This window comes from Tremella mesenterica (genome assembly GCF_000271645.1).
Source record: "Tremella mesenterica DSM 1558 unplaced genomic scaffold TREMEscaffold_2, whole genome shotgun sequence".
Lineage (NCBI taxonomy): Eukaryota > Fungi > Basidiomycota > Tremellomycetes > Tremellales > Tremellaceae > Tremella > Tremella mesenterica.
Genome location: NW_006711226.1, coordinates 787322 through 803121, shown reverse-complemented (window position 1 = coordinate 803121; position 15800 = coordinate 787322). Strand labels below are relative to the sequence as shown.

The window sequence follows — 15800 nt, the reverse complement described above, 5'->3', positions numbered from 1 at the left end:
GTCCTTCATCCCCAATCGGGGTACCTCTTCTTTTCTTCTTTCTCCTCCGATCACATACTCGAAGCACCTACCAAACTGATCCGGGTCGTGTTCAAACTTTTGTGCGATTTCAGGAGAGTTGGGCGGGAATGATTGCTCATGCACTGTTTAACCTGCATTACCCAAATGCGGTGAGCTGTGTTTGAAAAGCTGAAGATCCAAGTTTTGGCCTTCTTGGACCTGTGAGGGTGTTTGCTGATAATTAGATGGTAATACAGAGGGGAGAAAGAGCATGCATCAATTCTACATGTCTCTATACTTATCACATTCCACTCACACGCAGTAAACCAGAGACGATCGAATAGAGTTCAGAGGATAAGTTGAACGGAGAAATATTTGACGGAAGGGGTAGTTATCTAACGGTGGTTCGGCCGTCCTGGCCCGATTCTATCGGCTAACACCCACTGGGTCTGACCAGATGTTACGGGGCAACAAAGATTTGAAGCAAGTTCCCTCCAACTCCACGGAACTGGATGGAGAAGGACAGATACAGGGAGACAGTGCTGCAGTAGGTAGGGACAGGTTTTCCCCTTCGAAGATTTTCCCCTCTGGGTTTGCTCAAAGCGGAGGAGACACAAGCCATCACATAGCACTAGAGACACCTAGATTCCCACAAAGTTCCATTGAACTCAACCCAACCTGTAACCTAGTCATCGTGTTTCCGGTACCGTTACACCAGGGCTATGTGACTCCGGAGGTATCTGTTAGGTGACGTTCGGAAGACGTGACACTTCGACGCTTCACGGGTATGATCTTGATGGGCTGAAGAACCGTGACACTCTGAAGTGTCATGACACCCAGGGCCGTGACACTGAGAAGATCTGAAGTTTCCACAACACCACTGATCCAAACTGACTATGCATTGGATCTGTAGCTCTTGATTATGATTGGAAAGAAACTACAGGAAAAAATTGTATGATTGCATGCATGGGAGGAAGAAACAGCACTTGGAAATTTAGATGTTGAGGAGGCTATTGCGCAACAACCCAATCAGTTGCAACCATCTCGTCTTGATACAAAGCAGAAAGAGACTGTCTCTCCTCAAGTGTAAAGTTTCTCAGAGTCTGTAGGATATCTGAGAAAATGGCAGGGATTCTTCTGTGGGACACGGATCTTTGGCCGGTCACGATCATATCCGTGACACTTCGAAGTGTCACATCTTCCGTACGTCACCTAACATATCCGTCTCCAACTGTGTCCCTGACAAGGCGCAATATCCAATCTGTTAGTGAGAGCTGATTTTGCTACAAGTACTGGTTGTGACATAAAGGTTGCTATCTTTGAGCTACAGCTCATAATCTAATTGCTGACAAGCACCCTCACTCAGTTGTATCACAACCCTCCGTGGAATTTCTTTGACTGGTACTGTACATACATGGATATGACGACTTCCCCTGGCTCATCAAGTGACATCTACCTCTGAACCCTCATCTTGCTCAATGTTGTCTTGACTTGAGGGCATACCAACCGAAAGCTGGTTTGAAATTACACTTCCGAGTAATTGTGCTTCCAATCTTTGTAGATTCCCATGAGGGTCTCCAGATGAGCGATTAGCCAGCTGAGATGGAATGGAGGAGCGGCTGGAGGTGTAGCGGCGTGGTGCAAAAATATCGTCAACATGGCGCCACCTAGACCTCGAAGATGCAACAGAACGGACTGATGCCAGGGAAGCAGTATTATTCTGTGGAAAGTTTCTTGAGTAATTCACATCAGATGACAGAGGGGTATTTGATGAGAAAACATCATATGAGTACCCTGAGAGGGGCCTGCTGGAGAATGTACCATCCGGGAGCGATGAGGAATGAGAAGTGTTCATGATGCTTCAGCTGCAAGAGTATTGAGATGACGTATGTATGCCGGACTTGGTAGGTTTGTTAGCGATTTCGAGTCTTTGTCACGAACTACGTCGCGACACCTCGATTACTCCACCAACAATGACCCTCCTTTGGCCATCAAAACCCCATCACGCCTTAACCTTTTTACTCTACACGTAACTCAGGACTTCTGACACCAAGTACGGCGAAGTTAGACGGAGTTAGGCTAAGTAGGAACAATGGGAGCAGAAGTACGGCGAAGTTAGACGGAGTTAGGCTAAGTAGGGACAATGGGAGCAGAAGTGCGGCGATGTTAGGCGGAGTTAGTCTAAGTAGGGACAATGGGAGCAGAAGTACGGCGAAGTTAGACGGAGTTAGGCTAAGTAGGGACAATGGGAGCAGAAGTGCGGCGATGTTAGGCGGAGTTAGTCGAAGGAGGAAGAGGATGGCCGAGGGCTCGGGGAAGTTGGACGAAGTGCGTTGAAGTACGTCAAAGCGCGAGAGGGTTGGATGAACGTCTAGGAGGAGTAGATAATATTAGCTGAGAAGATCGCTGAAGTTCTTCAGCGATCCTTGATTGTTGTCAGTAGTGAAAGACAGATAGAGATAGCTATAAATCAAGATACATCGCCATCAGTAGAACAAAACCCTAGTTAGAGTAACTACGCCGAAGTACGCCGTAGTTACACCCCTTTCGACGTCTGCGCCCTCTTGGTTGGGTGAGACATCGACTCAGAGCGTGAAGTTAGCCGAGGTTCGTCGACCGTCGGTCTATTAAGAAATAGTTGTTCGACGGCCGTGACAGTCTTGCAGTGTCTAAGATTGCAAGATGGATAAACTGAGGGAGAGGACGTTCAAAGATGAGGGCTTGAGTGAAGTGATAGGAGAAGCTAGGTGACTAGATGAGTTCGGGAGGATAACAGAGGCTTAATGATTGACAAATATTTGACCTTTTGATGTGTTGAGTTCAACTTGAGAGAATGCTTGGTATGTTCCATTAGTATGAATCTTATATAGGTGTCCCATTGGAGAGAATTGAGTTTGACATTTGTAAGATTCAAGGGGTTGAAATATTGGTATAAAGGAGGCAAAACAGGGAGGTGTTAGAATGACATGATTGTTAGAGATGAGACCCAGGGATAAAGGGTCTCGGGTCGGGGGAGGACAAGGTTTGAGATTGATATTCGGCCTTCACGGCCCAAATGAGGGATCATCCATTATTAAGCTGTATGATCACTTCTCCTCCCTCGAGAAGGTAGGGCGTGCACATCCCCTGTTCATGTTAGCTGCTACTTATGTAAGATCAGCCCGGGGCAAGAGAAACGTCAGCGAAACTTCCCCCTTCTATCAATGGTGTGGGCTAGCAAATCACCAGTTTTTGCGCATCCTGCTCTGCTCTTTCAGTCACTACATAGAAGGGGATATAATAGGGAGAAGTAGATGGAGAAAAACATCCTGTAGCTTTATGCCTGTGTCACTGTTAGCAAGCAGGTTCTGGCGGCAACGGAGGAATCGTCAATGAGAGACTTCCCCGTCCAGTCGCTTTGTCCATGAGGTCTGTTGCTCCACGATATCGATCCGATGGTCACGGGCCTGCCTGCTTATGGGACGGAATGGTTGAGTTATGTGGTATGCAAAATTAGTGCATGGTCATTCTCCCTCTACATTCATAATCATTCACTGGCAAACATGCCAGAAGTAGTGTCAATCACTTCCGGACGGCTAGAGGTTCTATAGCCCTCCCTGTCTGTACTATTGTAGTTACTGGTGGGGTCAAGAAGTATTCCCCCGAATATTGAGGTTTTGCGATTGTTCTTCCTGTTACTTAGCTCAGCACCTGCATGACGTCCACCCAGAAACCTGTCTATTTGGAGCAATGAGGGCACATAGTGGAAGCCGGGGACAAGCTCACTTGGTAGAATCACTCCCGGAGGCAGTCTTATCTGTGCCAAACTTGAAGATGCCCTCCCTTGCCAGAAAGGTTGGCGCTGTAGGACTATAAGTGACGCGAGAAAACAACCCTGTCTGGATTATTGGGGTGCTTTGTGGTGAAGATGATACAGAACTAGTTGCTAAAGACTGGTCTGCAGTTACCCTGGATGAGCTGTGAGTTTGATGGTGACAGACATCATCGGAGAAATAAGAAGGTTCGGGTTTGTGACCCCTCTGGAGATCCAAGGCTATCATCCCATTGACCATGGTCCTTGCCGTACGAGGCGTAAGGGTACTAGGACCTGCCGCCTCTGAGTTGGCTCTTTGAACGTCCAGCGAGAGGGAAAAAGGTGCACGGACACGTTCAGACAAGGTGGATGACTTCAACGATCTTGCTGTTTGGTGTGACATGATGGTAGTGGAGTGTTGAATCCATCTTCCAGGACTGCCCATCCTATTTAGGAGGGAGTCGAGTATCCCCTCACACTAAACCAATAGGAGAGGACTCCGCACCACGCACTGCCTCGCGACCGCATAGTTGAAAAGAAGGTGGGAAAGCAAGAGCTTGTTGGTGGGGGGATCCGTGCGCGGTGCCCGTTTGGGGTCGAGGATGTCCAAAGAGGGGTTGTCTCCGGGAGACAGGAAGGATACGGGGAGCGGTGATAGAGGCAGAGTAACGCATAGTGTAGGAGAGACTCGGGCAAGAGGGCGATGCTAGCGAGGGGATGGGGGAGAAGACGGCGCGGTACAAAGGTAGGGTCCGTGCGTTGTTTTGTGCATTCGCCACATTCGACGAGGTGCCACATCCAACCCTTTTTCAACCAAGACGCGATCGACGCAACACCCTTCTCCCCCTTGCCCCTCCTTCTCCGTCTAACAGTACTCTACTCCCCTCCGTCCCCTCTCTCCGCTTCTCACGCATCGCCTCAGATAGCCCGACTTTCTCCGCTTAGAGCTCAGTGGAGAAATGATAGAGGAGAAGTATATCGGCCTGGGGTTGGCTTTAGGGGGCACTTTTCTCATAGGGTGCGTTTCAATCTCCTACCCGCAGTACAACGGATGTTTCCTTTGCTGACTTTCAAGCTCGAGTTTCATCATAACCAAAAAGGTTGGCCCATTGTAAATCTTGACTGAATCGAGCTGATCGAGAGGGATTGAACGATGCTGCGAGCAGGGGAAATGACTATCCTCACTCTCACCAAAGACAGAATGCCACTCGGAATGCTTGTCAGTTATCTTCGTCTTCTCCAGGAGGGAATGTCAAGCTCATGACATAGCCGATGACTTGGCATATCTACAAAATCCTATTTGGTGGGCTGGGATGATCACCAGTATGTCGTCATTCCTCTCATCTTCGTGATATGTTGGTGGTCAAGCTGAGTTTCAGTGGTGGTGGGGGAACTGGCAAACTTTGCGGCCTATACATTTGCCCCTGCCATCCTTGTCACACCTTTGGGAGCTATGAGTGTCATCATAGGGTGAGCAGCTTGGCTATTTAGTAGTAGAAATGACGCAGCTTACATGTCAGCGCTATTCTGGCATCTTTCCTGTTGGATGAAAAGCTCGGGAGATTAGGGGTTTGTGGCTGTGCCAGCTGTGTGGTGAGTTTTTATCTTGAGATGTGGTGAGATCCAATGATTTAAATCAGATTGGAACCGTTATCATCGTTCTCCATGCGCCGTCTGACAAAGAAGTTACCACAGTGGATGAAATATTGGATTATGCCGCAAGACCAGGTGAGGCCCCTCGTCCTCTGGTCTTCCACAGCTTCCAGTACGAGCTCTCTATGACGCAGCTGACCATTCAGCCTTTTTGATTTATATCATCTTTGTGGTCGTATTCTGTGTTTATATGATATATCGCGTTGTTCCTGTATATGGTAACAAGAATCCCATGGTGTACATTTCTATCTGCTCTTTGTCAGGCAGTGTTTCAGTTATGGCCATCAAGGTGAGTCCTTTTATATCCTCTCCGGTTTTGTTAGTACGTAATTGGGTAATCTAGTTAATCATCAGGGCTTCGGAGTTGCTCTCAAGCTCACATTCGCTGGCAACAACCAGCTCACTCATATCAGTACCTACGTTTTCGGCATCGTTACTCTGGGTTGCATTTTGATACAAATGGTTAGTTGATTCTTCGTTCTTCAATTTTTTGATTTCCCTCCTAATCGCCTTCTTCCATTTCTTGTGTTGATATGCGTCTGCCTAATGTATGTTCAGCGTGAGCCCTGCTGACGACCAGAACTTCTTCAACCGAGCTCTCGACACCTTCTCCACCAATGTGTAAGTCATGAGTCATACGATGCTACACCTCGAAAAATTCTCCTGACAGACAGCGTCAATCCCATCTACTACGTTTTCTTTACCACAGCCACCATTATAGCATCTGCCATTCTGTTCCAAGGTTTCAACACCCCCGGTGGGGTCAACACCATTTCTCTCATATGCGGATTTCTGGTCATTTTCATGGGTGTTTATCTCCTCAATATTTCTAGAGAACCGGAAAAACCACATGTGCATGATTCATTAGAGACCGGCTTGATGAGTGGGTTTATGCTTCATCACTCCGGTTTGCCTCAAAGCGTCACAGACTCTCAGTCCCGATATGTCGACATTATACCGCATGATCAGTCTCCAAGTTGTCTTACTCTATGGTCCATCTGTGAAGGAGGACAACGAGGGAGAAACAGAGAGCACGCTACAATGAATCAAGACAAAGCTGATCTTCAGACCCCCGAATGTCCATGTCAGGTCGACCATCCCTCGATTCAAACGGTCCATCAGCATGGAATTATAATCCCGTTCCTTCTTCTTACGCACCTGACGGTACTATACTTTCCGCCGGACATGGACGAAGATCTTCCCTCTATCGAGCTCAAAATTCCACCCTTTTCTCCGCTTTCGAAGAAGACAACGCCATGGCGTTGAGTGATTTACCAGAAGAAGACGAGTCTGATGATGGTGAGAGAACGGCTAGAAATGGGAGCAGTCCAGCTCCTGTCAATCGACAACCGAGAAGTCTGTTAGTCAGGGGGAGTAGAGATGGGAGACATCCTGCGTATCAGGATACGCCTGGTGGTGGATGACAAGATTGTAAGAAGGCATAGTTGAGTAGTCCATTTGGGCGTTCTTGGAGTAGAGAAGGGACGATTTAGGGTTGTATATATATACATACCCTGCATGATGGACAAACAATTGATGCATGAGATAAAACACCATGATACGATAGTTGAAGATTATCCCTTTGTCTAAATAATCATCCCTGTGACACACCTCTGAAAGTAACCAATAGAGTAGACATCATGTTTGAGATGTTACAAGAAAGCAAAGAGGGATAAGAGTGAAAGTTATTTATCATATTGCCAAGAGTGAACAAGATGAGAGAGAAAATCATAAACTTTCTATCCTCTTTCGAGCTATACTCGTCCTGGTTTCCCATGCTGATATCATATCTGATCCTTCACGTTCCATAACCTTATACCTTCTATTCATCTCCGCTCGAACGAGTTGTTCAACCGTCATTGATTTTTCTTCTTCTGTCAAAACAGCGTCCAACTTGATTTCTGTAATCACTTCCCTCCCAGATTCCTGATCATTCTTCTCTGATTCAATCTCTTGTTGTCCACTTGAACCATCTTGTATCCGTCCGATGGGTATAGGTGAAGAAGCTATTTTCTCCACTACTTCCCTAGCTTCTATAGCACCTTGAAGTGATGACTTATCCAAAGCTTCACGAGGAATACCCCTAGATAAGCTCTTATCGGGTGATGATGTTGATCTCGAAGTAGATAAACGTTTGAGAGTTTTGACCGGTCTATCCATCGGAGAAGCAGGTGGGATATTGATAAACCTATCTAATTGGGATAAAGGTTTTGATTGAGAGGTAGTTCGATTGGAAGTTGATTTATTAGATTTGATAGGTATATTTTCTACCTTCTTTCTTTCCGTTTCCTCTGTGTTTTCTTCGTCCTGTTCTTCCATTTCGTGGATCGGATTTGAAGATTGAGGTTTTTCTTTAGAATTTCGTCTAATCTCAACCTCTACAACAGGTTTCTTCTTCCTGTTAGATTTACTCTTAATTTGGTTCTCTTGTCCATCTTCAACACTTTCCGTATCATTTGATATTCCCGTATTACGTACTTTGGGCTGTTTACCCTTTTTGGATTTTGGATTAGTTGGTTCGACATTCTGACTCAGTTGGGTTACTGCAGCAATAGCTTCTTCTTCGACAACTTCTTCAATCTGCTCTTCAACTTTTTTACGTCCTCGTGCAGGTCGAGGTTTTGTACTTGTCGCTCGAGGTTTACGTCCCTTTTTCGGTGCATCAGATTGAGTGTCTTCATCTATGACTGATTGACTTTCGGGAGGTTCAGAAATTGTTGGGGCGCGAGTCCTACGGGAAGTCTGGGATAGTGGTTGGGATCGAGGTTGAGATACAGATCTTGTTTGGGGTTGAGAGGAAGGTTTGATTTGAGATTGGGACTGGGATTGGGACTGTGGTTGGTCGTTTGTTATCTGATTCGAGTCAGTTTGAGGACACACAATTGGGTAGGAATACTGACGGGAAGATCAGGCTGTTCATGAAGAACAGCGGTGAAGAATCTACATTCTGAGCTTTTACGTTGATGCACTTCCCTGGCGTGTCAGCGTTCCTCTTAGATACACGAAAAATTTGACGATTGGTGTGATACGTGCATACGTATTGGTGATGGAGAGCAATGACATCGTCGAGGTCTGGAGGGTCAGGGGTTTATGAGGTTATGATGGGGATGAATAAAGGCGACACTGACATCGGATCATCTGAAGCTTCCCATCCGTCTATAGCTAAGTCACACAGAGGACAGAGACAACAATCCTGGGCATCTGAACTGGGGTAGAACACAAATCCTGCTTTCGATAGCTGGTCGTCAATATCGAATCATCACTTTACAGGTACATATTGGTCGACGACTGAAGGATGATAGGAAAAGGGAGGATGAACGTGTGTTCAAAGAATGAGGACGACGGCGGTTATGTAAGGATGGATCAACAATGTACTGACATTCTTCGGTGTTGGTATCCATCCTGCTCTTTGTTTATGAGGCCATCCTTTTTCATATGTTTTTTGTCTGACTTTTGCACTTTCTGCACTTGAAGGGAGATCTTGTGGGGTGGAATAATCATCCCTGAACGTTAGCAGATTGCTACATATGATCCGTTTCGACTTCCCCAGCTGAAGACACCCCGCCTCTCTCTTATCACAGTAGCGATAAACAGTCGTTACAAGGCATCAAGTTCGTACATGTTTCCCCCTGCATAACTTCCATTCACAGATGATGACTGGACCCCAAGATTCCATCAAGGTAAACAAAAGGGGGAATGACACTTACCTTTCTCTCCCTCTAGCAGTATCCAGCTTTCCCTGACAAACTATATCCGCCCAGGCGCATCCTTGTCTTTTTACATGTTCTTCAAAAGCATCATCTGCTTTTTCCCATCCACCCAATTCACAAGCGCACAAGAAACATCGGACGGTATCGAGAGAAGCTGGTGATGAACCTGGAGTATGATAGAACCCCGCTTCTGCTAACAATAGAGGGGTGAGGTTTGGGTGAGTGTCTGGGGAATGGGGAAAAGCTGGTTTGACACGGGATTTGGGTTTGACGATAGCTGAGAAGGAAGATAGACGATTGTCGAGGAATTGCATGTTTGACATTGTCTCCCTCGTTCACCGTTTCCTCGTCGTTCTGTGTTGAGAGGTCGTTTTTAATTTGCAAAAAGATTCTAATGTATTCACGAGCAGTGTAGCAGTATGAGCAGAGTATTGCAATCTTGTTGCGTAGGAGAGTTGTGCTATGTATGTTGGAGAATAGTTGAATTGTATGGTGGATGTTTTGCTAAGTTAGGGAAGGGAAAGAAGTCGCGTCTAAAGTTGGGGATCATTTAAAGTTTTCATCTTTACACTCACCACCCAAATCCCAAATTTCCTTGATTTCTTGAAATTCCTTGACCAAACCATCATTTACATACTTAAAACTGAGGCTACTTCATCATGTCCCTCATCTTACGTCGTACCCTCTCGACACCTTCTATATCACCTTCAACTCTGTCCTCCCACTCCACATTACCTTTAGCGGTCAGAAGACGACGAACTCTCCGTCCTCCACATCCCTCAACAACCCCTTCTCCTCTATCCGACCCTGACGTCCTTCTTCCACCTGATTCAAATACTTTTGTTCTTGGTAAAACACCCAAGACACTGCCTTACAAACTCGAGTTGGAATTTCAGAACCGAAGGATGAAGGGACAATTCAAAGGGGATGAAACCAGTGCTAGGAGGGCGTTTCTAAAAGGTCAGATCGCCTGGCGTAGTAGAATAAGAGGTGTTAAAGAGATCAAAGGGGAGTATTGGAAAGGGTTATTCGAAGGGAAAGATGAAGAAGAAGATGAGTTTCCCGAAATTGGAAGAAAGACAAAGAAGGCGAACACGGAATTTCCCTCAATCAACAAATTTCTTCAATTACAAGGAAGTGTTTTCAAACCTGATTCTTCAACACAATCGACCGATAGCCCATCAGAAGTGAACGCAACGTTCGATTCAGAAGGTATCAATGAGTTAGAAGAGGAAGAGATAGATACAAAAAGTTCAATGTCAGAAGTTGAAGAAGAAGAATCTTCTGAATGGAAAACAGAAGATGAACATCAATCGAACATAGATGAAGAAGATGAAGGAGAAGAGGAAATAGAAGAAAAAGAATCAATAGATACACTTGAAGCTCATCGTATTTATCTACCAAACATTCAAATTAGAATGATGAGAAATCATACTCCTTCAGGAGAACCATACGATCCATTCATTGCGACTTTTCGTATTCCACCTTCAATGACAAAAACAGATCTTCGTTCTTATCTCATGGCAGTATATAATCTCCCAGTAACTTTTATACGTACGGATTTATATTCTGCTCCAGTGACTAGGATATGGCCTGGAAAAATAGTAAAAGGAGGTGGTAGTAAGAAGAATTATAAACGTGCAATAGTTGGTTTGTTGGAACCTTTTCATTATCCTGATGATATAGAAGAACTTTATGCTCAAGGTGAATCTGCTGGTGTGGGTGATAAATGGGCAAAAGGGAGAGAGAAGTGGTTGGATGAGAATGTTTTCAAAAGTGATTCGGATAGATATAGAGAGAAAGTTACTTTCAAGATGCATAAGAGGACGAAATGGAGGAATAGTTCGGATAATGTTGTGAGTCAATTCTGTTACGATTCTTTAATCATCTTTTATCCCCCCCACCCCCGCCATACCCTTTCCCTCTTCGATCGGGGAGTCTGGGAGAAGGTGGGGTGTGCTTGATAGTGGCTCAGACCTTGGAATATATGTAATTCGTGGCGTGAGAAAAGAGTGACTAGTAAGCGGTGGTCTACATTGGAATGTCTCAGTGTGGAATGGTATCGTCTGGTGGGAAATTCTCAGACGGAAGAGCTTCAAGACGTATCGAAATCGGAGAGAATGGTCTGAAGATATAAAAGAATAGAAGACTGATCAATAGGGAAACGTACAACGTTCTATCAGTAAAACGAGGGATCGACGTGAAGAAGCCATTTCACAAGCAGCAGAACAATTACGCTTGTCTCCTCCTTCAACTGATCTTTCTGTTCCGTCGTCGACGTAACTATACCACAACCACTAGAACTTTCGAGACTCGGCTTGAGGTGGGATCCATTGAAAGATGACAAGAGAATGGACGAACGAAATTATTATGGTCAATTGGAATAGACCACTCGATGCATAACATAGCATAGCATATATCTATACAGTTCCCAAATATCCCAATGCCCAAAATCAAACATCACTAAAATTCCTCTTTATTCAAGATGTCGTCAAACGAAGTGACGGGTGACTTTAAATATGATTTTAAACGTATACTGTAAACACAATAGAGAAGTATTACTGAACCAAAAACACAATACGTAGATATATATACCAGATCTCATTCAAAGAGCATGTCCACCAAACCTATCCAATCTATTAAGATGAACGGTACTTCCTTCTTCTAACTCTATCTCACTTTCTCCTCTCGTAGGTGATTCAACCTCTACACTTTTATCTTCTTTCACTTCCATTTCCCATTCTTCTTCTTGAGTACCCATATCACCTAAAGTTAATCGATTTGTGAAACCTTTTCCAGTACTTTCCCTTCCACCAGTCCCATGTGGTCCTACAGCCCCGAATGATACGGTTTGACCTTGAGATTGACCTCCAAAAGTAGATGACTGAATACCGACATCTGATGCGAATGTGGAAGTGGCATTACGAGAATTTGTGAATGCTGAAGAACCAGTTTGACCCGAACGGAAACCGAATGAAGGTTTATGTTTAGAATCGGCGTTTGTACCGAAGGTTGAACCACCTACTCCGGTCCATGAACGGTTTTGAGTAGCGTTTTCACGTTGGATTTTACTTCGGACGGAGAGGGCTCCCATGAGGATGGCAAGGAGAAGTATGGCGGCGCAGATTGAACTCATCTGGGGGTGATCAGTATGTTGCCTTTATACGTTGTCATCGGTACTATGGTTCACTATCTCCGAAGCGGTTGGAAATCTATACAAAAGAAAGCGTGGAAGGAAGGAGATTGTGGGTGAGGTGAATCACGATTCATCTCGTCGTCACAGGGATGGCCAGTCAAATTAGGATAAAAGATTATAACTCACCACACCCTGTAGAACAACGAAGGAATGAGGGATAACATAAGGAGCTTCGGTACTCATTGGAGAGGCGGAGACGGAAGCAGAAGCGGAAGTGCTGGTACTCAGTAAAGTTGTTCACAAGTCAATTCCTAATATACAGTTGGGAAGATCCGAGGTGAAAGCCATTTCGACGAGACTTGCGGAGTGGAGAGCATACGTCGAAAGTGTCATAAGTCAGGTAAAAGGCTGAAACTCACGCTGTCCCGTTGTTCGTACTGGTACTGTTGCCAGCTGTGGTCGAGTTACCTCCTAACTACCAAGTCAGCTTTATTCCAAATACATCTTCCGTATAGAACACTCAGTGATGAATTAATAAAGAAACTCACATAAAAGGAACAAGCAGTTTGAGAGTACGCTTCGGCTGCTGTGGCTTCTGCGGCAGTACAATTTGAAGCCCAACATGTCTGATATGAGCATATGTCTTTGATCACGCTTTGGGACTTTACGAAGGGGATGCCAACTTTCTCTTTACTACTTTGTCTCACAACCGACGGTCAGAGATCGCCAGGAAAGACGGTAGTGATCGTGCTATCCATGTCAAGACGTGAGATAGGACTGTGGGTACTGTAGTAAGGGCTGGGAAGACGGGGATGTCGAGAGTCAGGAAGGAAGGTTATCGATAACTCACAGCTACAGAACTGATATAGGTATCACTGGTACAAATACAAGCATAATCCGTTACACTTGTGCATGTTCCTAATTCACCCGTTGCCATACTATCCAGTCAGCTTTTCCCCTTTTATCATTCTCTACCTCCCCTTCGAATCTTCACGTTCTTTCAGCATTACTCAATCACTCTACACCACATTCCTCTCTCATGGAATCCGACCACACCCGTCGAGATGACATCTCTTTCCATACCCCTCGACACCGGATGATCGAACAAGTGGAAAACTCACCAAGTCTGAGCACACACCGATAGCGGGTCATCCTGTCTTTGAAATATGTAAGGCATGATGAGCAGCGTATGAAGAAGTTCAAAAATCAGATATTCAAGTCGTCAGTTGAAAAGAGGTTTGATGGAATGTGAGAACTCATTGAGCAGATATATACTTTTCTCTCTTCTCACCAGAGAAGATTCGGACAATAGCATGACTGAGATTCTTTATTCTATTGTCTGTCTCACACGAGGCCAGTACTCTACGGCAGTACGCCATAAGGTCGTTTATAGGGGTAGCTGGGTGGACAATAAGGAGAGGGAGAACAATAGACTTTGAGGGAACAAGGGCTGGCGGGGAATTTTTGATGCCGTGCCTGTTGACAAACCACGTGGTATGCGGCGATCGCCGCTGTCCCCGTTCAAGTTACTGCATGTATACTGCAGGCTGCCAGCTGGATGATGATGAATTTGGGAAATTGGATGCATTTACTCTATCGTGGCTACGTCTGAGTTGACAAAATCGTCAACAGCCCAAGGAGTGGTCTGCTTCACTACTCCTGCTTTCTCCAGTACACTAACAAGTCAGCAGATGAACCGACGTTCCTGCTATTGCTCATGAATTGCCAGTCGGATCATGGGCAAAACCGCCACACTTGGACCAGGATATCAAGGTGAATTAAAATATCGGTGAGAGTGAATGTGGGCGTGATAGAAAGGTTTGGTGCAATCATCTTTGGGGATTGGGTGGAGGGTGTAGTAGATTTTTCACTCACTCTAACGTCTCCAACACCACCTTCTCCTTCACCACGGTCAACCCTTCTTCCCATCTCACACTGGAAAGCCATTCGGCCACATCTTCCTTCTTATGTCCAAAGTAGTCGCTCACGAAATCCACATCTTCATTCTTCCTCGCCTCTGCCGAGTTGAAATGTGTCACATAAGATTCGAGGGCGGAAAGGAAAGATTTGACGGATGAAGCGGGTGCGGCGGTCGAAGCGGCTATGTGCCAACAAGGCCAAGGAGCTGAGTCGGTCAGTCGTCTTCTATGTTTATTGTATCCTTTCACTACATCTTCTCGTTGATAGCATTTTATCTACCGACGCCAAAAGTGATGAATGGAACAATAAAGTGGAAGATGAGAGGAGAGAATTGTGTATGCAAAAGCTCAGAGGAAGAAAAAAGGAAATCTCACTGTATACAGAACCGATAAACCTAACTTCACCCGAATCGACATATGGTTTAGTGGTGAACCATTCCCAAAGAAACGCCGAAGTTTCGCCAGAGTTTACAGAATCTCGCAGGGGCTTGAAGTGACCGTTGACTGTGAAAAATATCAGCTAAACTCCTTCCGGCAGATGCTCCCCTAATTTTCAAGCATTTAGTGAATGAAACGAAAATACCTGATCTATCTCTGCGCGGAAATGCGAGAAGAGTACAATAAACTTTTGCTACAGATGAGAGTCGGATGCAAAGATTGCTAAGTGTGAAGGAGAAATGTAGACAAGAAGGTGCAATAAATGACTCACTGGAATATTTAGGTTGTTCCGTCTCCTTCCATCCTTGCTGTAAAGATAAAACCGAAACCATAACTTGTGATCCACTATTCATCTCTTAGCCACGGCAGGTGACTCGAATCAGTAAGAGTTAATTTACCTTCCCTGACGCGATATACCAAATGTTGTACCTTTCAGATCGTCGATGGAGTTGTATGGACTTTTCGTACCGGTCACTATCGCCCTATCTCTTAGCACTTCTCGTTACATCCCCTACAGCTGCCCCAGAGGATAGGGAGAGGGAGTTGGTGGAAGGGGAAGGGGAAGGGTGAGGGGAGAGGTTTACCATCTTAAGGGAGAGGCAATGTACCTCCCTACGAGTTTATAAGCTTGTTGACCATTGGCAATCCCAGCTATCAAAGCGTCTGTTAAAGCTGGTTGTCAACGATACGAACCCTCCTAATCTCAAAAGAGTCAGACCACCTTCAAACAGTGAAAAGGAATGATAGAATTGTGAGGTACAAATGATGATATCATGAGATAACTCTCAACTCCACGTCAGTTGCCGTAAGTATATCGATCGAGGTATGAATAATTGAAGCGTTGTGAGAATGAATAGAAAGAAGTGAGAAGATCCAAACCCACCTATGCAAAGATCAATCTCTCCTTCTTTCAATTTCACTTGCATCTCTCCTGTCCCACCTGGACATTCGACCAACTGACAAGTTTCGCCATTATCTTCAGCTGCGAATTGTAAAAGAGGAGAAAGGAAATGTTCTCTATGCCATCCTATTCGAAGTGGGGCCATGTTGTTGTGATGAAGTGTAGAGATTCTGTAAGCTAAGCTACCAAACGGGAGAGACGTCGTTGCTGATTGTAAAAGTGAAGTAGGTAGTACCTAGTAGCTAAGCGG

At 45.3% G+C, this 15800-nt stretch overlaps 6 protein-coding genes across 6 annotated transcripts; 2 read left to right on the top strand and 4 right to left on the bottom strand.

The window, feature by feature from the left end:
• Window positions 1-3526: 3526 nt before the first annotated feature.
• TREMEDRAFT_60124 (uncharacterized protein) lies at window positions 3527-4196 on the bottom strand (the record flags this gene model as incomplete). Its single annotated transcript, XM_007002655.1, has 2 exons — window positions 3527-3671; window positions 3766-4196. The coding sequence occupies 2 exons, from the start codon at window positions 4194-4196 to the stop codon at window positions 3527-3529; spliced, it is 576 nt and encodes a 191-aa protein (XP_007002717.1).
• A 479-nt stretch (window positions 4197-4675) lies between these two features.
• On the top strand, window positions 4676-7001 carry TREMEDRAFT_37627 (uncharacterized protein). The gene is made up of 12 exons (XM_007002414.1): window positions 4676-4811; window positions 4869-4893; window positions 4937-5012; window positions 5063-5116; window positions 5173-5263; window positions 5314-5386; window positions 5434-5521; window positions 5593-5735; window positions 5801-5908; window positions 6027-6067; window positions 6121-6329; window positions 6515-7001. The coding sequence occupies exons 1-12, from the start codon at window positions 4753-4755 to the stop codon at window positions 6868-6870; spliced, it is 1323 nt and encodes a 440-aa protein (XP_007002476.1). The 5' UTR covers window positions 4676-4752; the 3' UTR covers window positions 6871-7001.
• Window positions 7002-7174: 173 nt separating this feature from the next.
• Window positions 7175-9479, bottom strand: TREMEDRAFT_73216 (uncharacterized protein; the record flags this gene model as incomplete). The annotated part of the gene is made up of 5 exons (XM_007003031.1): window positions 7175-8299; window positions 8347-8419; window positions 8575-8684; window positions 8826-8949; window positions 9154-9479. 5 exons carry the CDS (start codon window positions 9477-9479, stop codon window positions 7175-7177), a joined length of 1758 nt encoding a protein of 585 aa, XP_007003093.1.
• Window positions 9480-10544: 1065 nt separating this feature from the next.
• TREMEDRAFT_24146 (uncharacterized protein) lies at window positions 10545-10832 on the top strand (the record flags this gene model as incomplete). Its single annotated transcript, XM_007002209.1, has 1 exon — window positions 10545-10832. A coding segment is annotated over one exon (288 nt), but the record flags the coding sequence as incomplete, so codon positions are not given.
• A 929-nt stretch (window positions 10833-11761) lies between these two features.
• On the bottom strand, window positions 11762-13469 carry TREMEDRAFT_60120 (uncharacterized protein; the record flags this gene model as incomplete). Its single annotated transcript, XM_007002654.1, has 6 exons — window positions 11762-12292; window positions 12479-12569; window positions 12712-12767; window positions 12841-12918; window positions 13143-13230; window positions 13414-13469. The coding sequence occupies 6 exons, from the start codon at window positions 13467-13469 to the stop codon at window positions 11762-11764; spliced, it is 900 nt and encodes a 299-aa protein (XP_007002716.1).
• A 395-nt stretch (window positions 13470-13864) lies between these two features.
• On the bottom strand, window positions 13865-15755 carry TREMEDRAFT_37624 (uncharacterized protein). The gene is made up of 7 exons (XM_007002413.1): window positions 15533-15755; window positions 15234-15321; window positions 15048-15131; window positions 14921-14994; window positions 14587-14715; window positions 14168-14417; window positions 13865-13968 (listed from the first exon to the last, which is right to left on the bottom strand). Exons 1-7 carry the CDS (start codon window positions 15693-15695, stop codon window positions 13881-13883), a joined length of 876 nt encoding a protein of 291 aa, XP_007002475.1. The 5' UTR covers window positions 15696-15755; the 3' UTR covers window positions 13865-13880.
• Window positions 15756-15800: the final 45 nt, after the last annotated feature.